The sequence below is a fragment of the Chiloscyllium punctatum genome, chromosome 23, assembly GCF_047496795.1.
Source record: "Chiloscyllium punctatum isolate Juve2018m chromosome 23, sChiPun1.3, whole genome shotgun sequence".
In the NCBI taxonomy this organism is placed as follows: domain Eukaryota; kingdom Metazoa; phylum Chordata; class Chondrichthyes; order Orectolobiformes; family Hemiscylliidae; genus Chiloscyllium; species Chiloscyllium punctatum.
Window position 1 is genome coordinate 67552170 of NC_092761.1, and position 25739 is coordinate 67577908.

The following is a 25739-nucleotide window of genomic DNA, read 5'->3' on the forward strand; positions in this document are numbered from 1 at the left end:
AAATTACTTTACAAATTGTTAACAAATGCTGTTTTGGAACTCATTTGTCCATTGCAAAGTCCCATAGATAGCAGTAACACAACTGATAAGCTGTTTTGGGGATACTGTGGAAGCTGAAAGAACTCTTTTTTTTCAAGTTATACAACTTTTAACATTTGTTCCAAATGGATTAGCTTGAAGACAAGGCTTGAACACTGTAGTTCTATCTTGGTGTTAAACTAGAATGCCAATTAAGTATGAGTTCAAATACCAGGTCTATAACTTAAATCTTCTCCAACAAAGTAGAGAGAACTACCAACTGAATTGAATCCACAGACAAGAATATTTCATTCTCCTGATGATTGAATATTGCTGAAAAGAGAGACTTTTTTGAAGCTATTCATTTTGCTTTCATGAGGATGTTATTTGATCTCATGACAGGAGGGTGCTGGTTGGTTGGCACATCAACTCTGCTGGAAGTAGTGCCATGGAGAAAGCAAAGGGGAATTAATAGGCTCCCTAATCTCTTGGGTAAAACAAAAAGTGTGGAATACTTGAATCATATTCCTTCTGTTTGTCAAGAATCAGTCCCTGCATAAGAATTTGTAACTCTTTTAGCAAGCGTCAATGACCAATGCATCAAACTCAATGGTAGTCATGTTGTGGAGGCGCCAGCGTTCAACTGGATGGACAAAGGCAGAGGTCACACAACACCAGGTTATGGCTGAATAGGATTATTTGAAATCACAAGCTTTCAGAGCACTGCTCCTTTGTCAGGTGAAGCAGCAGAGCTCCAAAAGCTTGTGATTTCAAATAAACCTGTTTGACTATAATCTGGTGTTGTGTGACTTCTGACTTCAAACTCAACTGGTCGTCTTAAAAATCAATTTTCATGGCACTGTTAGCACACTCAGAATTGTTCAGGAAATGCTCCCTTATTGCTTTATCCATAATAAATTCTCGGCTAGACACAGAGTTATCTTGCCACCCAATCATCATTCTTTCCTCCTGTTGTATTAGTTAATGCAATCATCAAAAATATGGCTTTTTGCATTTGTCTAGCTGTGTGCAAGATTTGTAGCTTTATCAACTTATCTGTCTTTTCAATAATGTACTGAGACTTAATAATACAGAAGAAAGTTATCTTAATTTTTTGAGCATTTCCCATCAGTGTTTAGCACTATGATGTCTGGAGTTCTCATACATATCAATAAGATCCCTTGAAATTTATCAGGTAAATTTAAATATATGCAGAATATGTACTTAGTATGTTTTTCTTGTTTGAAAACCTTATGATTCTGAGATGAAAATTATTTTGTTAGGATTCTTATGCAACATTAAATTATGCAATGCTTTTTGTGGGAAATTATAACCATTTTTAAAATAAAGTTTGAAATATGAACTGTCAGTATTAATTTTTAATCCTTTCAAATTTATTTTACTGCTTTGTGTTGAAGTAAATTGAAGGCTGTGGTCAAAGGAATTCCATGTAGCCTCATTAACACACTGAAACCTGATGTGGTGAAGGCACTGGCAAATAATCCCCTTGTTTCCAGTAATCAGGTAAGTTCAAGTCAATAAATTCCATATGAACAAAGTCACATTATCAGTTTATGGAAGGTTGACCTCACAGAAACAAACACTCAGACTATATGATGGTTTTTATGTTCCACTCAAACATCACACACTGCTTCATCAAAATCCACTTTACCGAACTTGCCGCACAAGCTAACTGCTAGTTGGCTGCAGAGTTTGCAGTTAGATATTGTGGCAATATGTCCTCCTTCTCTTCCCACAATCTATGTCAATGATCACAACTTGCTCCCTTCACCACTAATGCCTCCAAATTCACGCTTGAATTTCATCCACTTGCCCAATGTTTCCTCTCCTTTTCTGAATGTATCGAGCATGTTGTGATATATTTGCTGAACATGTTCTAGTACTTTAACCAGATGGTTAGTTGATAAGGCTGGCTGTCAGTTTCTAAGTGTACAAAGATTTGGATGTGAATGTTGCTGAGGTGTAATCTATTTGATACAGACTGACTTAAGTGACACTGGCTTATCAAGATCACTTTGGGCTGAGCTGTGACTATAATGAGTGCAAAAGTGGAGACATGGAAGTTCATTGCAGATCAATTCAATGCTGCTTACACTTCTGGCTCACTCATTTATGCAAATAGATATGGGAGAGTGCAAACTAACTTTGATAACTTAAAGAATCTCAAACCACAGAAATGAGCAATTAGAGTCATAGAGTCATGGAGATGTACAGCGTGGAAACAGACCCTTCAGTCCAACTCGTCCATGCCGACCAGATATCCGAACCTAATCTAGTCCCATTTGCCAGCACTTGCCCCATATCCCTCTCAACCTTTCCTATTAATATATCCATCCAGCTGCCTTTTAAATGCTGCAATTGTACAAGCCTCCAGCACTTCCTCTGGCAGCTCATTCCATATATGCACCACCCTCTGCGTGAAGTTGGTTATTTAAACACAAAAAGGTAGCTATTGTCACTCATATTTATAACAGCGACTGTAGTCAGTAAGGTATTGGAATGCAGTATCATAAGATGAGCTTTTTATTAACCTTAGACCAATTCACAAGAACACACTGTCAAACGCAAGTTATTGAATAATAATCGGGAGTAGCTATAATATGACCTACCACCTTGTGAACATTTATTTTAAAGCTTGTCATTTGTTCACAATAATTCTGTCAAATTTATCACATCCCATCACATTATGAATCATGGTGAATAAGTTTCTCTTGGCTGAAAAGTGCTTTCCATTTCATGAGAACAATGTTAACAATTTCATTCTTTTCTTTAAAATTTAAACCATAACCACCAATTCACGTAGTTCCAATAGATGTACTTGCATCTCAACCTAAAAGCTTTTTCATGGAATGTTATCCTGATGAAAAAATGTTAACCATCACATACATAAATGATTTGGATGCGAGCATCAGAGGTACAGTTAGTAAGTTTGCAGATGACACCAAAATTGGAGGTGTAGTGGGCAGCGAAGAGGGTTACCTCAGATTACAACAGGATTGGACCAGATGAGCCAATGGGCTGAGAAGTGGCAGGTGGAGTTTATTCCAGATAAATGCGAGGTGCTGCATTTTTGGGAAAGCAAATCTTAGCAGGACTTATACACTTAATGGTAAGGTCCTCAGGAGTGTTGCTGAACAAAGAAACCTTGGAGTGCAGGTTCATAGCTCCTTGAAAGTGGAGTCGCAGGTAGATAGGATAGTGAAGAAGGCATTTGGTGTGCTTTCCTTTATTGGTCAGAGTATTGAGTACAGGAGTTGGGAGGTCATGTTGCGGCTGTACAGGACATTGGTTAGGCCACTGTTGGAATATTGCCTGCAATTCTGGTCTCTTTCCTATCGGAAAGATGTTGTGAAACTTGAAAGGGTTCAGAAAATATTTACAAGGATGTTGCCAGGGTTGGAGGATCTGAGCTACAGGGAGAGGATGAACAGGCTGGGGCTGTTTTCCTGCAGCATTGAAGGGTGAGGGGTGACCTTATAGAGGTTTACAAAATTATGAGGGGCATGGATAGGATGAATAGGCAAAGTCTTTTTCCCTGGGGTCGGGGAGTCCAGAACTAGAGGGCATAGGTTTAGGGTGAGAGGGTAAAGATATAAAAGAGGCTTAAGGGCAATGTTTTCACACAGAGGGTGGTACGTGTATGGAATGAGCTGCCAGAGAATGTGGTGGAGGCTGGTACAATTGCAACATTTAAGAGGCATTTGGATGGGTATATGAATAGGAAGGGTTTGGAGGGATATAAACCAGGTGCTGGCAGGTGGGACTAGATTGGGTTGGGAAATCTGGTCGGCATGGATGGGTTGGATCGAAAGGTCTGATTCCATGCTGTACATCTCTGTGACTCTATGACATGCTTCAAAGAATTGGATTGTCAGACAGCTTGCTCTCAACAAAGGCACGCAGGTCTCTCTCCTGATGGATTCCTCTAACTCTGTCCCTGCTTCAGTCACTAACTGCTACTCACATACAGCTTCCACCTCCTCCTCCCTTCCCCTCCCACCCCCCCCCCCCCCACCAAGTCACTAACTGCCTCCCCCCAGAATCAACAACTTAGGAGTGTCACCAACATGCCTCCCCCATCCCCAGGCACAGGACATTCCTTTACAATATCGCTGACATTATATTTCACGATCACCATGTGACATAGTTTCCATGATGCTGAAAGAGAACTGAATGGTAATCATGGGACAAAATCTTTATTTCATTAAGAGATGACCATTGTGTGAGAATTTTAAGATCACCAAGTGTTTATCTGTGGAACATTTTTTTGAATTATATGTGAAGTTGTGGCATATTTCCCTAAAATGTACGTTTCCAATTCCTTTTATACTTTACGTTTATTTTTATTACTCCTGTTCAATTGATTTGACTTGATAAAACTTTTGATGGGATAATGTATAAATTATGGTTTTGTATAATGTAGCAAGTACTGTTATTTTCAGTGAGAAAATATTTCTTGCCCCAATATCTTAAAGCTCAAACTGCACGACAGAGTCAACGAGATTGCTACACTTGCAACAATGATGGGTTGGCCACGGTCCGCAATGAGAAATGTTATTGTGTTTTAGAACATTAACTGTATCAGTTTTGTGTTTTTCATTAACCCTATTAACAGTGTTCATGTAATTTACAGATTCGTTGTTTTTCGATCAAATTCTTTAAAGACAAGAAGACCAGCAATTCAAATTACTTCAGCAAGCTGACACAAGAAGACATTGATGAATTCCTGATCTCATACATGATTTTTCAACCGTAAGTAATGTTCTTTTCTTCACATAGTCACAATTTAAATTAGACAGAAATGTAAGAAAACATATCTCTCATTTTCTGGGATGATTGACTTGCTTCATTATTACTTTCTATTCTAGACAACCTCTTGGTATAAAAACTGTCCTTTACTCCCAATGTAAGGATTGCATTCTTTCGAGTTCTCATCAACACTAATTCTCACTCAAATCTTTTCTTTCTTAATTTTCATCAAGTGGGAGGTGGAGGGGTGCGCTCCTTTGAAAATGTTTTCCCATTTTCTTTATATCTAGTATAGAATAATGTTCAAAGACTGTGACAACAAACAATGTTTTTTTAATTGTGTCCTGGAGATTGTCTTTGAATACCTGGAGACTTCAGTGCAACTGGGATTGTTGCAATTTTACTGATCAAAACTGAGTGATATGGAATTAAGACCCAAATTTATCATTGAATGGTGAAAATGCTTTGTGGTGCTAAATGGCGGACTACTATTACTGTTATTCCTTTTTAATCTGTACATTTTAAGGAATCCTGCATTGGTTTGTGTTTGTGAATAAAACATTCAATCTTTCAGAAGCAATCTTCATTATTAATCAAGATTAATTAATAATTAGCTCATGTTTCCCTTATTAAAACCAGAGTGTTAGGGTTAAATCAGCGAACTGGACACAAACCACATCCAAAGAAAATCCTCCAACTCTCCTCTCAGCCATTACTTCCATAAAATTATTGCATTTTGAAGTATTACTTTTCATAAAGTTATGGGCTGAAAATGTGTTGCTGGAAAAGCGCAGCAGGTCAGGCAGCAGCCAAGGAGCAGGAGAATCGATGTTTCGGGCATGAGCCCTTCTTCAGGAATGAGGAAAGTGTGTCCAGCAGGCTTAGATAAAAGGTAGGGAGGAGGGACTTGGGGGAGGGGCATTGGAAGTACGATAGGTAGAAGGAGGTTAAGGTGAGGGTGATAGGCCAGAGTGGGGGTGGGGGTGGGGGCAGAGAGGTCAGGAAGAAGATTTCAGGTTAGGAAGGTGGTGCTGAGTTTGAGGGTTGGGACTGAGACAAGGTGGGGGAGGAGAAATGAGGAAACTGGAGAAATCTGAGTTCATCCCTTGTGGTTGGAGGGTTCCTAGGCGGAAGATGAGGTGTTCTTCCTCCAGCCATCGTGTTGTTATGGTTTAGTGATGGAGGAGTCCAAGGACCTGCATGTCCTTGCTGGAGTGGGAGGGAGAGTTGAAGTGTTGAGCCACGGGGTGGTTGGGTTGGTTGGTCCAGGTGTCCCAAAGGTGTTCTCTGAAATGTTCCGCAAGTAGGCGGCCTGTCTCCCCAATATAGAGGAGGCCACATCGGGTGCAACGGATGCAGTAAATGATGTGTGTGGAGGTGCAGGTGAATTTGTGGCGGATATGGAAGGATCCCTTGGGGCCTTGGAGGGAGGTAAGGTGGAGGTGTGGACACAAGTTTTGCATTTCTTGCGGTTGCAGGGGAAGGTGCCGGGAGTGGAGGTTGGGTTGGTGGGGGGGTGTGGACCTGATGAGGGAGTCACGGAGGGAGTGGTCTTTTCTGAACGCTGATAGGGGAAGGGAGGGGAGGGAAACATATCCCTGGTGGTGGGGTCCGTACCTCCAAATGGACCCCACCACCAGGGATATGTTTCCCTCCTCTCCCCTATCAGCATTCCGAAAAGACCACTCCCTCCGTGACTCCCTCGTCAGGTCCATACCCCCCAACAACCCAACCTCCACTCCCGGCACCTTCCCCTGCAACCGCAAGAAATGCAAAACTTGTGCCCACACCTCTCCCCTTACTTCCCTCCAAGGGCCCAAGGGATCCTTCCATATCCACCACAAATTCGCCTGCACCTCCACACACATCATTTACTACATCTACTGCACCCGATGTGGCCTCCTCTATATTGGGGAGACAGGTCACTACTTGCGGAACGTTTCAGAGAACACCTCTGGCACACCCGGACCAACCAACCCAACCATCCCATGGCTCAACACTTCAACTCTCCCTCCCACTCCACCAAGGACATGCAGGTCCTTGGACTCCTCCATCGCCAGACCATAACAACATGATGGCTGGAAGAACAGCACCTCATCTTCCGCCTAGGAACCCTCCAACAACAAGGGATGAACTCAGATTTCTCCAGTTTCCTCATTTCCCCTCCCCCCACCTTGTCTCAGTCCCAACCCTCAAACTCAGCACCACCTTCCTCACCTGCAATCTTCTTCCCGACCTCTCCGCCCCCACCCCCACTCCGGCCTATCACCCTCACTTTATCACCCTCACCTTAACCTCCTTCCACCTATTGCATTTCCAACGCCCCTCCCCCAAGTCCCTCCTCCCTACCTTTTATTTTAGCCTGCTTGGCACACCCTCCTCATTCCTGAAGAAGGGCTCATGCCCGAAACGTCGATTCTCCTGCTTCTCGGATGCTGCCTGACCTGCTGCACTTTTCCAACAACACATTTTCAGCTCTGATCTCCAGCATCTGCAGTTCTCACTTCCTCCTTTTCATAGAGTTAGTATTTCTTCACTTTCTTGAAATGAGAATCGTCATGCTGTTTATCTTGGCCTGTCTCAGGTGAATGCTGCATCTTAGCTATTTGCTGCCCTGTTTTTTGCTCCTGACCAGCTACAACAAGCACCCCCAGCATCCATCTCCCTTGTCCACCTATCCTCATACAAACTCTGGCCTTGAATTTGTACAGGGGAATAAAGCCAGACAACTTCACGATTCCTTCCAGAATTCCTCTCTGTTGCATCTCCGCCAAGATTTATTTTGCCCTGTTACGGCAACAGAATTGCCAATGAATGACCTGTTTTTGAGCCATGACCAAGGTAAATTTCACTCAGCGTCAGCTGGTGCTTGTGAGCAAGGCCTAAAACACTGTATATCGATTTGAATCATTTTCCTGCACACAGCCTGGCTCCCAAGTTAAGGTAACTTCAACTTAACTCAAATTCGAAATTTAAAATTTGCCGTCAAATGAAAATCTTGCTTGTTTTAACAGAAACAAGTTAAAAGCTTTGCCAAGATCGTGGACCCATTGCCTCAATTCATCCCCATTTTCTGTGTTTGACCGAGGAGCTGTTGAAATGGTTCCTTGTCATTGGCTGTAGAAAATGAATTTGAAAAAGTCATGACAAAAGCATTTCACTTGGATCTGCCAAGTGCTTTTTTTTCTTTTTACTTCAAATTCATTGAAATTCCGTGCGGTTATCTGCCTCCATTCAGTCATAATCAGGCATCATTGCATGACATACTATTGCATTCTTTTATTCACTGATTCCAGTTTGTTTGTGTTGTTATGGTCAGTTTGAGCTTGTTGTCAGAACTGAAAGAACTTAATCACATGCCGTGTGGTGGAGCACAAATACGAATTCAAAGTTAAAATTGAAACATCTTTATTGTTATTGAACAAAGTTTGGAATAATGGGGATGCTTCCACTCAACTATAATTGAACAATGCTCCTTACCATGCTTCAGTGGTATATTACATTAGACTGAAGTATTCTAATTCTCAAGGTGAATAACGATTCATTTCACAGGTCCTAAGGCAAATATCCTATGAGGCATGAGTCAAAAATACTGTCAGAAATAGCAGTTCTGTAATATAACAGCATCTCATGCTGATGTCATTTCAGATTTTGGCAGGAGAGATTTGAAGTTTTTAAATATTAACACTAACAAAATAGCCTCCTGATTACACACCACCAATAATAAAGCTTATATTATTTGCAGTTGTTTAGTTGAATATTATATGATAGAGAGAACATTATTAGTGGAATCTGCTTTTCCATAATACTGAGTCGGAAGTACGGTCTTGAGAACTTAGCATAAATTTGGTGAAGATAATCCAGGTTACTGGGGATAAATGGGAAGGTGGTATTTGAGATATAAACAGAGGAGCCATCATCTTGTTGAATGGTGGAGCCATGAATGGGATTCTACGGGACCAGAGAGTTCTTTTAGATATTGCTACATGGACTCCTTTGTCTCTAAAATAGTGCACATGAGAAATGACATATTTCCAAATGAAAGTGCAACATCTGCCATACTAGGAAAAAACAGAAAAAGGAGGCATTCTTTCCCACTCCTGAAGCAGGCATTAGGCCATTTTCACTTGTGAATAAAATATCTAACATCTTCCTGAGGCCCCCCATTGCAAAGCTGGATTGTTTTGAGGGAAAGGCTGGTGAACCATCTCTGTGAAGGGATTGTCTTCTACATCCCACATTAAACTCTTTAGTCCAAGTTATAGTTGTACCTGACTCAAGATCTTTGACATTCAGACTATTCAACCATCAACTGGTCCCCATAAGATATGTTCAAACAAAAGCAGAAGTTTCTGGAAAATCTCACCAGGTCTGGCAGCACCTGTCGAGAGAAATCGGGGTTAACTCTTTTGGATCCAGTGATCCTTCTTCAGAACACCCTCAAACTGCCAACCCTTTAGATTTTATTTTTGATTTTAAATGATCACTTGGCTCATAATGAATTATGAACAAAAGATTGAGGAGAAACAATTTATAGCTGATAGTTCTGTAGTGGAGTGTGTCCTCCTGCATGCTGTATCTCAGCACTTTTATTTTAAATGTATGTTCTATTCAAACTGTTTCTCAAACCACTCAGCTATGTTTTTATAATAATCACATTTATCAGACACAGAATTTCAGACACTTTTTCATCAGGCATGGAAACTGATTGATAACCCTTTTAAGACAGATTTCCTCTTTTGAAAATTGGACTGTCAGTATCCAACTCACTGTCAATCTTCTCTGTCAGCCCCCAATGTGTGATAATACCTCTGTTATCATTAGTTCTTCAAATGTTACTCACTTAATTGATATTTCTCATTTCCCTGTCTCTTTTTTTTGTCCATTTGGAACTCTCTTGTAAGCATGTTGATATTTATTGGTTTCCATCCCATTTATTAAAGCAATTGCATGAGGTTGAATAAATATGGCATCAAGAACTGTATCAGCATGTATCAGTCATCATGAATCATTTATTCAGAATGTAAATATAAGAACAGCAAAAATGATCTGCAGTTTTTTGTGGTAGTTTTCATGAAGGTGAGATGGGCAGCTCGTCCTTGTTAATTTCAGAATGTAGAAACAAAAACATACATTGTTAGCAGAAGCATACTTTTAAGTTGAGACTTTTTTTGGTTCTGTAAATGATCTTTTGGTCTCAAAATTACACTTATAAGGATGGCCCACATTGGCACAATCATACATAGCACATTAATAGAACATAGAACATAGAAAAATACAGCGCAGTACAGGCCCTTGGCCCTCGATGTTGCGCCGATCCAAGCCAACCTAACCTACACTAGCCCACTATCCTCCATATGCCTATCCAATGCCTGTTTAAAGGCCCATAAAGAGGGAGGGTCCACCACTGCTACTGGCAGGGCATTCCATGAACTCACGACTCGCTGAGTAAAGAATCTACCCCTAACATCTGTCCTATACCTACCATCCCTTAATTTAAAGCTATGCCCCCTTGTAATAGCTGACTCCATACGTGGAAAAGGTTTTCATGGTCAACCCTATCTAAACCCTAATCATCTTGTACACCTCTTGTACATTAATGCAGATCACCAGAAGCATGTTTTGTAGGGTGATTCTGACTTCAGCCAATATGTAATTTTTAATGTGAGTAATCCAGCTAATTCCATCTTTCAGCCACACACTACTTGAAGCTGTGTGCAACAGCAAGGAGGAAATCCACATCTTATCCCCTCTGTGGTATTTAAAGAGGTCAGCACCACTCCTGCTCAGTTGCTAATTGATTTCTTGTTGAGTTTATAGAAGTGCTTGGATGTCTGAGTCACGATTTAAAAGTTGTTAACATCTGCAGGGAGTGATGCAGGACACGTTGGGAGATTGGGTTTTGACAGTCAAGTTTCTTATTCCCATTAATGAGTGCTGTAGTTTTTTGCTCACTTTAGCCTGCAGCAAGACAGTGATCATGAGCAGAGGTGGATGTAGAAACTCAAGTTTGTGGTAGCAAAGTTAACGGAATTTCACTCTTGGGAGTTTTTCTTCACCACCTTATGGCAAGGTCAGCCCAACAAGTCCACACCGCCCCGCCAAAGCGCAACCCACCCATACCCCTACATCTACCCCTTACCTAACACTACGGGCAATTTTAGCATGGCCAATTCACCTGACCTGCACATCTTTGGACTGTGGGAGGAAACCGGAGCACCCGGAGGAAACCCACGCAGACACGGGGAGAACGTGCAAACTCCACACAGTCAGTCACCTGGGGCGGGAATTGAACCCAGGTCTCTGGCGCTGTGAGGCAGCAGTGCTAACCACTGTGCCACCGTGCCGCCCAAATACTTTGTTTGAAGTATCTATCCAGTTACTCTTCCGATTTTTCACAACTTTAATCTGATCATGACCTCTTTTTCAGGTGGGTTACTGCTACGATTTCCAAAATAAAAACCCTTTAACTTTATTTCTAGAAAAAATAAACTTGAAGCACTTTCCTGTAAAATGGAACTTTGACTATTAACGGGCGTAGTGGTGGTTCAGTGATTAGCAGAATTCATATGATAAGTTTTCAACATCTCCCATTTCAGGATATTATGGTTTGATTTATTTGGTTTATTGTCAATTTGTGAGCAGCACAGACAGATCATAGGAAGCAAGGACATATACATCATAGGGAGAAACGTGTTGGGCTGAGTACTGTAAGGAATATAGGTTACATAGCACAAGGGCCTCAAGTCAAAAGACACAGCTTAATATTTAATTATCTTGTAAAATTTGACATGTGTGAACTATGCAGAATGATAATTTCTAACAGCATTACCAAGCATGAATTACACTCCGTGTTTCTGAGATGCTAGGATTGTGTGAGTTGTGGAGTATTTCCTTTTTGCTGAGTTCCTGTTCTTTCATCTCTTCCTCTTCTTCTTGGGCAAGGTTGAAATCCTGCAAAGAGATGGCCACAAATACACAGTTGTGGTTTGGTTACAAAGCTCAAAAATAGGAGATAAATTCTTCCACCTTCTAAAATTTTTAGTCAGAAAAAATAGTGGCAGAAAGGAGAGATAAGATGAGCAATGAATGACTAGGTATGTGTGTTTGGTCATGGTTTCAGCACATATGCTGCCCACAACTTCGGTCATGGTTACATGAATAATAAGGAGCTCCATCTAGATTAAAGTCTGCTAACTATGCCTGTCTCTGCCGGCTGGTGTTGCATCCTGGATTTGTGTCACCTTCTCCTGCAAGAGGCAGAAAGGATGTCAGTGAGTGTGATCCAATATGGATGAGTAACTTGTGTCATTTGCGCTTGTTGGCTGTATCTGTAACCAGGAAAATGTGGGTGAAGCCAGGATTATTGAGGTCAGTCATGGATAGGGATTTTCAGTAGGTAAGGAAAAGGGGGTGACTGGTCTCTGAGGTTAGTGATTCAGTTGATTGAATATGGCATTTGACGCTGCATTCTTTGATCTTGACCTCTCCTGTGAGGTCAGTGAACTCCTTGTGACATTGTTTTCTGGAATAAAGATAAGAGCTGACTTTTGCTGTTTAATTGAACTCAGTGCTTCGCAATGTCTATCAGGACAGCTGGATATCTCTCCTACATTCCACCTCCCACCCTAAGGCCTCCAGTATATTCTGTCAGAACTTAATCAAATTGTCGCTCTCCTGCAAACCAATTCGGCCCCTGCTTGCAAGATCGGTTGTTTGCTCAGCCGTTGCAGGCAGAATAAACCTTCCCTTTCACAATCTGGGTTTAAGTAGTTCGAGGCTAGCTTTATGTGATGTTGAACTTGGATTTCTGCAGAAACATTTTAGCAGTCAACAGCATATTTAGCCACTGCTGCATGCTCCAATCAGTGAATGAGCAGGCAACATGATGTTTGTGTGCCACCTGCATCAGATGCATTAATTAGGGAGTTAGTTGCTTTTGATGACTGTCCAGTGTTATCTCCAATGTATAACCCTGTTGTGTATTTAGCTTGTCTCTTTAAGACCAAAAGGTTTAATGACTGTCAATTGCAGATCCTAACATGAACTATATGTCATTCTGATCTATCAGAGAAGCTTGCAAATTAACAATTTTCAATTCCTGGGGCCAGATTTGGATTTCATTGGGTACGTTTTGTAGGTGTACATGACGGCTAATCTCTGTGATAGGATTCAAGCATTGACTATACCTGAAAAATGACCAATCTCATCTGAAACAGTCAGTAGAGTCATAGAGATGTACAGCACAGAAACAGATCCTTCGGTCCAACTCATCCATGCCGACTAAATAGCCTAAAATAATGTAGTCCAATTTGCCAGCATTTGACCCATATCACTCCAAAGCATTCCTGTTCCTATACATGTCCAGATGCCTTTTAAATGTTGTAATTGCACTGGCCTGCTCTGGCAGTTCATTAGAAAACAGTTTGATCTAGGAGGTCCCTTATGTTTTTAAATGGGGACAAGGGCCTATGAAAGTCTCATCTGAGCTTCTTTGTTGGAATGGGGTTCTAGGGACAGATCAGGGCTCAGAATTCTTCAGGCTTCCCTCACCTGTGAAAGTCTAATTGGTGGTCTTTCCTCAGACCTCCCAGTTTGGGTACATACTAAAGGCATGTCACAAATGGCCTGTGTTTGATAATCAGTTCTTGCACTTTATCAAGTCAACAGGAGCTGGCATAAAAATGGTTAGCTTTCTTCTCCTTTGGTTATATAGCTTCTGTAAACTGATATTTCATGTGGATGGACATATGCCAACTCTTATTCATTTGTGCAGAAATGCATGTATATCAATTTGTGGGTACTCTGAATGTGTATGCGACTACACGCTGTCACTAAGACACACATTGTGAACTCATCAGATAGGGGAAGCCAATTCCACTCCATAACATCACATACACTTAAAAAACCTGGGAGGGGACCACTCAACTCCATCGTTTGCTCAACTTGTGTTCCTCATGCGAAAGAGCACAGTACCACTCATTCGAACTCTCACTGGCGAAATCTCTCCACTGAACATGGACCAGATTTGTAAGGTTAATAAAATGCTTCCACATCAATAAGCTCCAACTACTCTATTGCTGCTGAAATGTGTGGTACAGTAATTTATAAAATGGCTGACCCAAGACCTAAAATCTCTCAAAGATTTTGAAGATGAAAACAAAAACTTTTCAAAATGTTTGTGGACTTTTAAGTTAATTTGTGAGCTGAAGTAAAGTTTGAATTACACGTCCTTTGAGATGGTTCCTTTTAAAATGAATAAACTGTCATTTCCTGCCTCGGGTAAAATGTCTCCTGAGAAAAGTAATTTTAATTAAGAAAACATGGGAATGTAAGCCGGGGAAATCAGAGAATCACATGCTGTGTCATCGTCTATTTTTAAAAAAGTAGACAAAATGTCATGCCACCAAAACATTTTTCCTATTGAATTCTCCATCCTTGGAGGGAAATATATATTGTGACATAAATAGGGAGTTATTATGGTGTGAGTGGAAGAAACGTACAATGAGGGACATGCATTTTTGTGAATATATCACAAAATACTTCAAATTTCTAAATATCACAAAACTTTTTTGACCCAATCATTTAAACTTGCGAGTCCATTCAATTGTATCTGACACCGATTTTGTGAATATATATTGCAACTTGTGTTAGCTCCAGTATCCTGTCAAAAGGCTCCAAGTACTCTTCCGGATTAGTGGTGCTGGAAGAGCACAGCAGTTCAGGCAGCATCCAACGAGCAGCGAAATCGACGTTTCGGGCAAGAGCCCTTCATCAGGAATCCTGATGAAGGGCTCTTGCCCGAAACGTCGATTTTGCTGCTCGTTGGATGCTGCCTGAACTGCTGTGCTCTTCCAGCACCACTAATCCAGAATTTGGTTTCCAGCATCTGCAGTTATTGTTTTTACTTCCAAGTACTCTTCCTCCAGTAAATAATTCACTCAATTCCTCAGGGTCTATTCTCTCACACATATCCTGTTATCTCTGTCCCAGCATTTGCAGTTGTGTCTTCCAACATTTCGCCTCCTTTCTTTTGAATTCCTTTTCACCACTTTCTGTTCCTTTTGGAACCACTTCTTTGATCAAGCTTCCTTTAGTCACCTGACCTAATTGCCATTTTATTATTTCCTCTCACACATCTTTCCTTCTTTTGAGACCCTATGTCAATGTTAATTGTTGTTGTTACATACCTGCCTTATACTTTTCAGGGAGATTAAGGAACTGAAGCTCATTCCACGAATTTTGTGCCCCAACATGGTTGAGCTAATAAGCCAGGCCAATATCACAATGCTTCCCCGAAGTTCACCCAGACGTAAGGAACTTCTCAATTACACAAAAGATTGCCTGGTAAGTTTTGCAGGATTTACAAAGTCTACATGTTTATGTGTTGCTAATCTTCTGTGAATAATAGCATTGTACTAACATTAAGCCTCACAAGACAGGGTGCTGTCCCAAACAGCATTCTTAAGATGCCATTCTAGGGTCACACATGTATATACATCACAGCATTGCGAGTAGTTTTACTTTGAGTCCATGTTTAGAGTAATAGTTGTTGAGAAGGAAATGGACGTTTATGTAATTTTTCACCTGCACTAATTGAATCTGCTCTCAACTTTAACCTTCGAGCCTTCCTTCCGACTTGGATGACACGTTGACTTCCGTACCACCACCCTCATCCCCTAACCCCTTATTAATTTTTTTTGGATTTTATATGTAAATAATTGAATCAGTGCAAGAAAGTAGAAATGCAATTCCTTTCTTCATAGCAGCTGCTGTCTACTTCTTTGCCCATTCTTTGCTTAATTGACAATTATGACTGCACGTATGACAATAAACAGGGTAAATTAATATCCAAATCATTGTTGCACATGGTCACCATTGGCTATAATCTGAAACTGTGGGTGAGATGAACTGAAGGTTAAACCTCTGGCTAACAGCAACCTATGCAGCATGGTATTAGGACAAATGTTGGTGCAGGAGGGGATGCAGAGAGGGGAAAATGGAAAGAAGTAAACAGCATAAGACAGGAGACCTTCATGCAGTGTCCAGCGAATACCATCTCAGTCCCTCCTCAGGAAGAAGCAGATGTCGAAGACAGAGCACCATTTTGCCTGGCTCAATTCTGCCATTGGGCAACAGTGTTTTTTTTTCTGGAATGTATTTATTATTTTAAATTCTGAAACCTCCTCCTCATGGCCTGAAGCAGACAGTGGTTCTCTAAGTTGTGAATCCCTGATTCAGATAGATGTCAGATAGGTGGTTGAAAAGTTGCCAATTTGGTATTTCAGTCTGAATACCAAACTGAAAGCTTTGTTAAAAAAATTATAAGTTGAATTGTCTTATATCTGTTAATAGCTTTTAATTTCAGTCATGTCATTGCATGTTAGAGCTTTAATTCAATGCAATGTTTAAAGCGAGGATGGAAATTTCAATTCTAACTTGCCAATGACAGATTCATAGTCTGTCTGGTAAGTAACATCTGCTCACTGAATAAGTGCCCATCTGGAGATGCTTCAGTTCCCAATTCTAGACTCACTGACTTCTGGATTGTACAAATTATCCTTCATGGTGAACATTTTAATAAAAAGACAGTCGGATTTTGCATTTCATTACTCTTCACACTGACATGGTCAAACTTGTAAGCACAAGGTGGCAGTCAATCAATGTTTAGCATGATTAAGGTCAGTGAAGCTCATGACAGATGATGGGGATGATATCTGTCTTCATCACCTGGGTGTAAAACAATTCCTAGATAGATTGCAGAAAGGAAAATTCATTGAAGGGGATTCTCCATTTCAGAATTGAAGCTTTGGGCTTGTTTCTGAACCTGACTAACTTTCCTTCTGTTGACTCAAGTGAGACTCATGCAAGTTCATGCTGTGTGCTTTTCTCTTCCTCTTAGTCTATCCTGACAACACCTGAAAACAAAGGATCGCAAAGTGCTGAGTTTGTATGTGGTTTATCTGATTGCTCCTCTTTAGGGCTCTCTGTATGATTTGTTGAGTCAAAATCTTTCGCAAGCATGAAAGAATATATATCACTGACAATTCACTTCCCAGCAATATTCACTTTCCACTCAGTATACCATTATTGAGTGGTTCATTTCAATTGCTGAAAATTGACACATCATGAAGAAATTTATAGTTTGCCCAAAGCCAGAAAATGGATAAATTTCATATTTGTCACTGGCATCTCAACAGTAAATAAAATTCAATGACATTGACAAAGGAGAAACGCAAGACTGGTAGGGCATAGAGAATCAATGCTTCACCGTACATATACAAAAATTCAATTTAGTGAGAGTTGCTAATGATTAAAACAATCAATTCTATGAATGCAAATAATTATATCACAGGCTTTTAAAGTGGCATAGGTAGATTTTAAATATGGTCACAATTCGTTTAAGAACTCGTCACACATTATGTGGAGTTGGAGAGATATAGAGCACAGAAGCAGACCCTTTTGTCTAACACATCCATGCCGACCAGATATCCCAACCCAATCTAGTCCCAACTGCCAGCATTTGGCCCAATATCCCTCCACACCCTTCCTACTCATAAACCAATCCAGATGACTTTTAAATGTTAGAATTGTGTTAGCCTCCACCACGTCCTCTGGCAACAAATTCCATACATGCACCATCCTCTGGTGAAAAAGTTACCCCTTAGGACCCTTTTAAGTCTTTCTACTCTCACCTTAAATCTATGCCCTCTATTTCTGGACTCCCCCACTTCAGGGAAAATACCTTATCCAATTATCCAATCCATGCACCTCATGATTTTATAAAGGCACCTCTCAGTCTCGGACTCTCCAGGGAAAATAGCACCAGCATATTCAGCCTCTCCCAATAGGTTAAACCCTGCATACCTTGTCAACATCCTTGCAAAGCATTTCTGAACCCATTCAAGTTTCACAACATCTTCCTATAGGAGGGAGATCAGAATTGCTTGCAGTATTCCAAAAGTGGTCTAACCAATGTCCTGTACAGATGCAACATGACCTCCCAGCTCCTATACTCAATGCACTGAACAATAAAGGAAAGCATACCAAACACCTTCTTCACTCTCCCATCTACCTGTAACTCCACTTTCAACGAACTATGAACCTACACTCCAAGGTCCAAGGACATCTAAGCAAATAAGTTCACACTCTCCTACTTTGATTAGAATGAAGCACTTCTTTGTTTTAATTGAGGACTATTGTTTCTTGTTCTCTTTCAACCTAGAAAGAGTTACAGAGAGCAAATATGGTGTACATGAAAAACAGGTCACTACCTTATACTCATTGTTTTTATGCCACACAAAGTGGCTCTCGTTGTTTTATATGTACCTTGCCTTTAAGAAAGTTCCCTTTTAAGGGCACCTTGTGCTGTGTATACAAAGTTGTGACACTCTTTGCCAGTTAGTCAGCTTTAAGTCTGCAAGCTACTTACAGAAATCAATTGGTTAATGTTTGTTTCATACTTTGTAATGTGCTTTATTGTTTTAAATAAACTGACTTATGGAGTTTATCAATCCCTGACCAGGAATTGAATACTAAACAATTATCAACATATTATTGATAACAAATGAAAATTAGTTAATTCTTCCATTCTACTCTGACTGTTTTCTATCAAAAGCTGATCATTGGTTTAATATGGGAGAACTTCCCCTCAATATTAAACAATCAATGTATAAGATTGAATTGTCCAGAACTTATAGTTGGTCTAATAAGTTGAAATTGTAAATTTGTCCCATATTTTTATGGGTGAGGTGAAAGATGTTAGGCCCATTTTATGAAGATTAAAGCAGTCAGTTATGTTTCTTTGCTTATATTCAATTTCATTTGTAATGTAGGCATAACCAAATCATATGCATCATACCAGTTTGTCTAGAAATGATCCACAGGATTTTATTTTCCCTTTTCTAACATCAATGCATAAGATCATCAGAATCAGAATTCTGAATAGGTCATAAGCTAGCTCTGCTATTTGGTAAGCTCAAAACTGATTTGATCATGGCCTTAACTCCATTTTCTTGTGTTTTCCATAAACCTTCACTCATTTGTCAATCAAAAATCTCTCTCGATCAGTTTTGATTCACTGATTCAGTTGTTAACTCCATCTGTGAAAAAGAATTCCAAAGATTTGTGACCCACTGAGAAACAAAATTGTGCTAATTTCCTATTTAAATGGGAAACCTTTCCTTATAAAACAGCTCCCCTGAATTCTCGATTTCCTCACAAGCAGAATGATCCTCCCATCTTCCAGGTTGTCAAACTCCCTCATAATATCTTGGGTTTCAATCTGATTATCTCTCAGACTTCTTAACTCCAATAGGTACAGTCTAATTTGCTCAACAATTCCTCACTCCAGGAGTGAGCTGAGCGAACCTCCTCTGAACTGCTTCCAGTGCAGATTTAATCCTTCTTAAGTAAGAAAACCAAAAGCACACACAGCCCTTCATATGCAATCTCACCAGTGACCAGTAAAATCATAGCAAGACTTCCCAGCGTTTATGCTCCGTCTCCTTGCAATACAGGCCAACTTTCCATTTACTTTCCTAATTACTTGTTGTATCAAATAACTTTGTGTGATTTATGAATAGGACCAAATCCCACTCTATTACAACACTGTGCTGTCCTTCACTCTTTAAATAATTTATTTTTCTATTTTTCCTGTCAAAATGGACAACCATATGTTTTCACAAATTATACACTTGCCAGATTTTGCCTGCTCATTGAAATTATGTTCATGAAGTTGCACATTCCTTCTGTTTTCTTTACAATTAATTTCCTTATATATTTTGGAGGTTTCGATGTTGGACTGAGGTGGACAAAGTCAAAAATCACATAACACCAGGTTATAGTCCAACAGATTTATTTGAAAGCACTAGATTTCAGAGCTTCTTTATCAGATGGCGACATTCCGAAAACTAGTGCTTTGAAATAAACCTGATGGACTATAATCTGGTGTTATGTGATTTTTAATTCCCTAGTTATCTTTTGACATCAGCAAATTTGAATACAGTACAGTCTCTCCTTTCATAGTGTCATACAGCATGGAAATTGACCTTTGGGTTCAACCAATCCCAAACTAAACTAGTCCCACCTGCCTGTGCTTGGCCCATATTTCTCCAATCAATTTTTATTCATGTACTTCTCTAAATGCCTTTTAAACATTGTAACTGTAGCCACATCCACCACTTCCTTGAGAAGTTCATTCCACACAAGAACCGCTCTCTGTGTAAAAACAAAAATTACCCTTCATGATTTCTAACATCTTTTTCCTTTCACCTTAAAAATGATCCCCCTCATTTTGAAATCCCCCATGCTAGGGAAAAGACACCTGCCATTCGTGCTATTCCTCAGCCAATCCTTTATTGACATCAATCTCTCATTCCCAACACCATGGAAGATCTTTTAAAGATTGTTTTCTGTTCACAAAACATCCCTCTTACCTGGACAAGTACAGTTCTGACAACATTCAAAGAGTTTGACACTATTCAGGACAAAGTTGCCCACTTGACTGTCGTCATATCCAGAAGCATTCATTCACTCCAAGATTGATCCATAGAAACAGCAGTTTGTGCCCTTTACAAAATACACTGCAAAAGTTCAGCAAGGCTTCTTAGATAGTATCTTCCAAACTGATGATCAATCCTATCAAGAAGGGCAACAGCAGCAGATTTGTAGGAATACCACACCCTATAAATTCAAGCCATTCACCATCCTGACTTGGTAACATATCGCTACTCCTTCAGTGGTGCTTGAACAAAATCTTGGTAAATTCTCCCTAATAGCATTGTGGGTCTGTCTAAATCCAGTGGAATGTCATGATTTAAGAAAGCAGCTCACAACCCACATTCTCAAGGGCAACTCAGAATATCAATAAATGCTGACCAGCCACTGAAACCCATGTTCAGTGAGTGAATGACAAAAAGATCATGGTTGACTTGCTACCCCAACTCCATTTTCCCACTTGGTTCCCATATCCATTGATTCTTTAGACACTAAAACCTGTATATCTCAGCTTTAAAGATACTCCATGAGAGAACTTCCACAAAGTTCTATGTATTCAAAATCAAAGATTTACAGTGTTCTGAATGAAGAATGTTCTCCTCTTCCAGTCATATTCACAATGGGGTGTTAGAAGGAAATGGCATGAAATGATGCTGAGAAACTAACATACTGGGGCGGTCATGCACTTGGAAATTAGCACAAAATGTCAATGCAAACATTCAGGTGGCATCTAATGACTGCTGTTGACATGCTATCACCTGTGTGTGTGCTACCAGCTCATTACGTGTCTCTTGTCGCATATAGATTTACCAGATGTTATTGATAGCACACGCAGACATATTTGCATTTCAATGTGTGCAAAACCAAAGACTGCAGAATGTAAAAATAAATTTGTAAAATCCAAGCTATTCATATCCAACACTGAACTATAGACAAATAACATAACAGTGAGACCCAACCAGCATGGGATTATTTGCTGTACCAGGATACAGGATTTCTCAAGGCTGTGGATAATTTATTTCTTTTCAAAAACAAGTCAACTAATTCTTTTGATTCAGCATGGCATTTTTGGGACTTCATTGATGCATGACCAGCCAGCTTGGTGCTGATCACATAATTAACAGGTTAAGATTAGACCAAAACAAATGCTACAGTTTGTGGCACAGAAGCCTTCTCATTAAAATCCAGATATTATTAAAATCAATTTTTGGATGGAATCTGACGGAACTGCATTTTTACTTCACTTATGAGGATAGCTTGTGTGGTGCAATTGTGATTTTCTCATGAATATTCCATTACCTTTGTTCTCGCACCTTAATTAACTTGGTGGGTATTGTGGGGGTTTCATTGCTGAATCTGATTTAAATTTAAAATGATGTATAATTACAGTAAATTATCAATGTGTGGTCTGTATGCTGCATGGCAAAATCCATGAATAAACCATACTGATTTTTGGAAATCAAAGCAGAGAGATGATAATGTCCATGATGTGCAAGCCCTCTGCTAATTTAGAGAGAAAATAATTAACTAAGCACGGCTGTATTAATTCTTAGAATTGTTGAATTTATTCTAAACCTGACATGGAAAAAGATATTTATTGAATTAATATTCTGGTGCAGATACTATCTGTGTGTCTTACTTGTCAAAAGCCTATTTTCATCAAGTAATTGTCACTTATAATGAAGAAGATCAGATGATTAAATATAGCTCTTAGGTCATTATGAAACTGTGGACAGAATCTTGAGGAGGATATAGATGTCTCAGCTATTGGCTCAAGTGCCAGTAAGAGCCCCATGTTGTTTTCTTCAGTAAAATGTGTCACATCTCCTACCACTTGGATATTTATCAGGCCAGCTGCAGGTATTCCTGGGATGAAGGACGCTGAGGGCAGAACTTTCATCTGCTTGCCTCTGCTTGACCTAGAGTCAGTAGGATGTTGGTGATACCCTTGGCACAACATCCAAGGGCCCAAGATCTTTGCTGGGTCACAGCTTGCAGGAGGCAGTCAGCAGTAAGGGCAGGAGGTAGTTCTCAGCAGGCCACATCTTCCTAATGCTCAGGTGCTGAGTGTCTTTGAATGAAAGACCACCACATCCGGCCGCTGTCAGTATTAGATGTGCAGGTCCTTTCATAGATCAATCAGAAGAGCTTCAGGATTGATCAAGAACATGTGATGATCACTGAACTTTGTACTTAAGAGTTGGGTTCTTGGAGAGGGTCGTAGCTGCTGACTGTCTACCTCTCTGCCATGACATTGTTCACACCCAGGTATCCTTGAAGAGGGAACATGCAGTGTTCACCAATACTCTCAATGCATTTAGAGACATGTGGGCGCAACAGGGGCTGGAGCACTTTTCCTCCCCTGCCAATGCCATTTTAATTTAGTCCCCTCCCCTTCTTAACCTTCTCCTAACTTTGTTGTTGCATTGCACTTGCTGGGCTGTGCACATAAATTAACAATTAATTGGAAACTTGTGTATTTTCATGGTGGTGGATGAACATGCAAAGTAACACAGGTGATTAGGTGGTGAGGGAAAAAAAAATCAGTTGTATGTGAAAGCACTTCTGAAAATGAAAAAAAACATACATTCTTTTCAGACAGAGGTGGGCACCATAATGGTTAGAGTGCATCATTGCCCCTTCCAACTTAATTTGGCTGGTGGTTTATTTGGACAAAAAAGCAGAATCTTTAGTGTACTCTTGTAATACAGTGGTAGTGTCCTTCCCTCTGAGCCAGAACACCTAGGTTCAAGACTAACATGTTCCAGCAGTGTGTAATATCATCTCTGATCAGATTGGTGTTTTACAAAAAAAAAGTACAAAGTGAGCTTGATTAGCAGCCACAGGGTAAAGGATCCAAACAGGAAAGGTAGAATCTGGTGTTTGTAGTGAACTATTGCTCCATGATACAACAGTTGAAAACTTGGAAAGTCTTATGCAGCTTGATTCAGCTATAGATATCAGTCAATTAAAAAGTCCCTAACCTTGCCACTCTCGAAATCTGCAAGCAACCATGCACATTAGGTTGCCTTCCAGCAAAGCAACCTCTCACCAACTGCTGTGTTAATACCAGCTGTGGCAGAACAAGGTATTTAAAGGTGTATTAATTCCTTACTAAGTTCCTCAATTGGTGATGGGCAGGAAAACTGTCCATTGGCCTTCCAAACATAAGCTAAATCATGCGGGAGGCAGGAAGGCAGCAAATCCACACTCTCCACCCTCCCGCCTGAATAAATGCCCTCTCTGCCACCAAACCCAGAATATCACACAATTCTACCCTGAGTTGACTGATGACCATCTACCCTGAAGGACAGTGGTCAATTTTATTTTAGATCATTTCCATGTGGGACTTAAATTAATCTTGTTTGTATCTGGAAGTCAATTGGGTACTCTACTCATGCTGTACTCTACTGTACTCTACTCATGCTGGTTCCTAACAAAGCTTAGAGGCAATCACAGTGTGAAAAATCCTTTAGGATAGTGATAACCTGGAAGTTTGCAGGGATGGAAAATATTGATTCTACTGTTGGAAATGAAAATTGATTTTCTGATTTGACTTGATTTGTTACACAGTCAAACTAAGAGCTGAAAATAAATGGCTGGGATTGGCCTTTTCTCATTAATGATTCTCAAACGGCACTCTCCCACTCCTGGTGTGTTGTCATACCTCACTTAACTCCTGCTCTCTGCAAACTTCTTTCCTGATCTTATTTAATAATCCACTGCCTCTAGTTTTACTGCTTCACCTTAGGATCTCTCCACACAACAGATTCAATGTCATAGAAAGTAGAGAATAAGTAAATTTCACAATTTTGTATGAGAGTAAGAAAGACTAAGGAACGAAAATGAGAAACAGAAATGAAATGGAATAGGGCCAACTTGGAGAGATTCATTTAGATCCTGAATTTTGCATTTGTGACAAATACTTTCAGTCCTGTCCAAATGCAAAAGTCTCAAACTGACTCAGAACTAACTGGATGAAGTGTTCATGAGAATCTCAGTCTGTTTAGCTTTGTAAACATTTTGGATCTTGACTGTGTTTTTATGCTGTGCTTATATTAAATCAATTACATTGATGCAGGTGGGAACCCTTTTACACGAAATCCGTCCTAAGAGATGCACACAGTGAAGGAGGAATGTTACAAATCCAGCAAAGAGACAGGGTATTGTGTGGACGGGTGGTGGTTGGGAATTGTAGAGAAGGGAGAGAGACACAAAGAAAAATACAGTGAAGAAATAGAGAGAAATTAAGGTGACAAGTCAAACCAGAAATGACTTGTGTGGGAGCAAGAAATATAAACAAGAGAAAACAAAAGAAAAATTTAAAGAGGAAAGAAGGAATTAGAAGTGAAGAGGCAAATATAAACAGATGCGACATAATAAGACTTCAAAGAAAATCTTTCACTGTCACAATGCATAGCCACTGGGGAATATTCTATACAAATGTTTTAGTTTGACCAATACTGCCAGCATAAGTTAAGAATGATTCATTTCCGTTGGAAAATATTTGAAAGCAGAAGAATAAAATTGGTTGTTTCATGACACATTAGTTCACTGACCAAAACCTCTAAAAGTATCCCACCCATCCAAAAAAGAATAACTGTGTTTGACAAATTGAGTTCAATTTTTTGAGGAGATGATATCCATGCAGATTATGATTTACAGCAGTTGCAGAGTACATCAGTGGTTTCCAATCTTTACAGTGATAGAGCACATTTTATTGAGACTCAGAAGTCCATGCCACACCCACTTTTCCAGCTGAAGTCATTTCTCATCAATATCACATTTACTTGCATTTACAATGGTTACCACCTTACTAGAGATGTTTGCAATATCGTGCAGGCAGCATGATAAAGAAGGATCAAAAGCATTAAAGTTTCAAATCCATCAGAAAGATGTCCACCATCTTACACTGCGAGCACAGACACACTTTCAAGATCTGCTCAACTCATTTATTTCTAACCATTCATGGCCCTAAATCCATTCCACACACTGCACTCAGTTCAGGGGTCTGAATTTTGCAGATGACATTTTATATTTGCAACAATACTTCTAAATGTATAATTTTAATGAAATGATTGAATTGGTATGTATTCAATGGATGAGAGCAAAATGCAAAAGTAAATTGCAATTTGCCAGGTTAGTGGGGAACCTGGACCTGCCAGTGTGTACAGAACCTTTTGATGTGGGGAGATAAAACATACAAACACTGTTGTTAGGTTTCTATCATCATGAGTGAAAACGATCACATCATCTCAATTTAGTCTTGGCCAGCTGTGTTTAGAATATTCACATTTAAGCATTGAAATGCCATTAACTCACGTGTAAATTAATGATTACTTTTCACAAGTTTTACAAGTTGTAATTTTGGTTGGATAGAATATTATTTAAGATGAAACAATGTTTGTTTTATGTTTATCTTAATCACTTTTGAACAGAATTTTATGGCACAA

At 39.8% G+C, this 25739-nt stretch overlaps 1 protein-coding gene across 3 annotated transcripts in view; it reads left to right on the forward strand.

Annotated features, from left to right (window-relative positions):
- Positions 1-25739, forward strand: part of LOC140494119 (otoancorin-like) — a 207668-nt gene that overhangs the window by 151804 nt on the left and 30125 nt on the right. For all 3 annotated transcript variants that reach the window (XM_072593124.1, XM_072593127.1, XM_072593125.1), the window contains exons 13-15: positions 1437-1542; positions 4673-4791; positions 14997-15135. In XM_072593124.1, coding sequence (XP_072449225.1) covers positions 1437-1542; positions 4673-4791; positions 14997-15135 — 364 coding nt within the window. The remainder of the gene's footprint in view (positions 1-1436; positions 1543-4672; positions 4792-14996; positions 15136-25739) is intronic.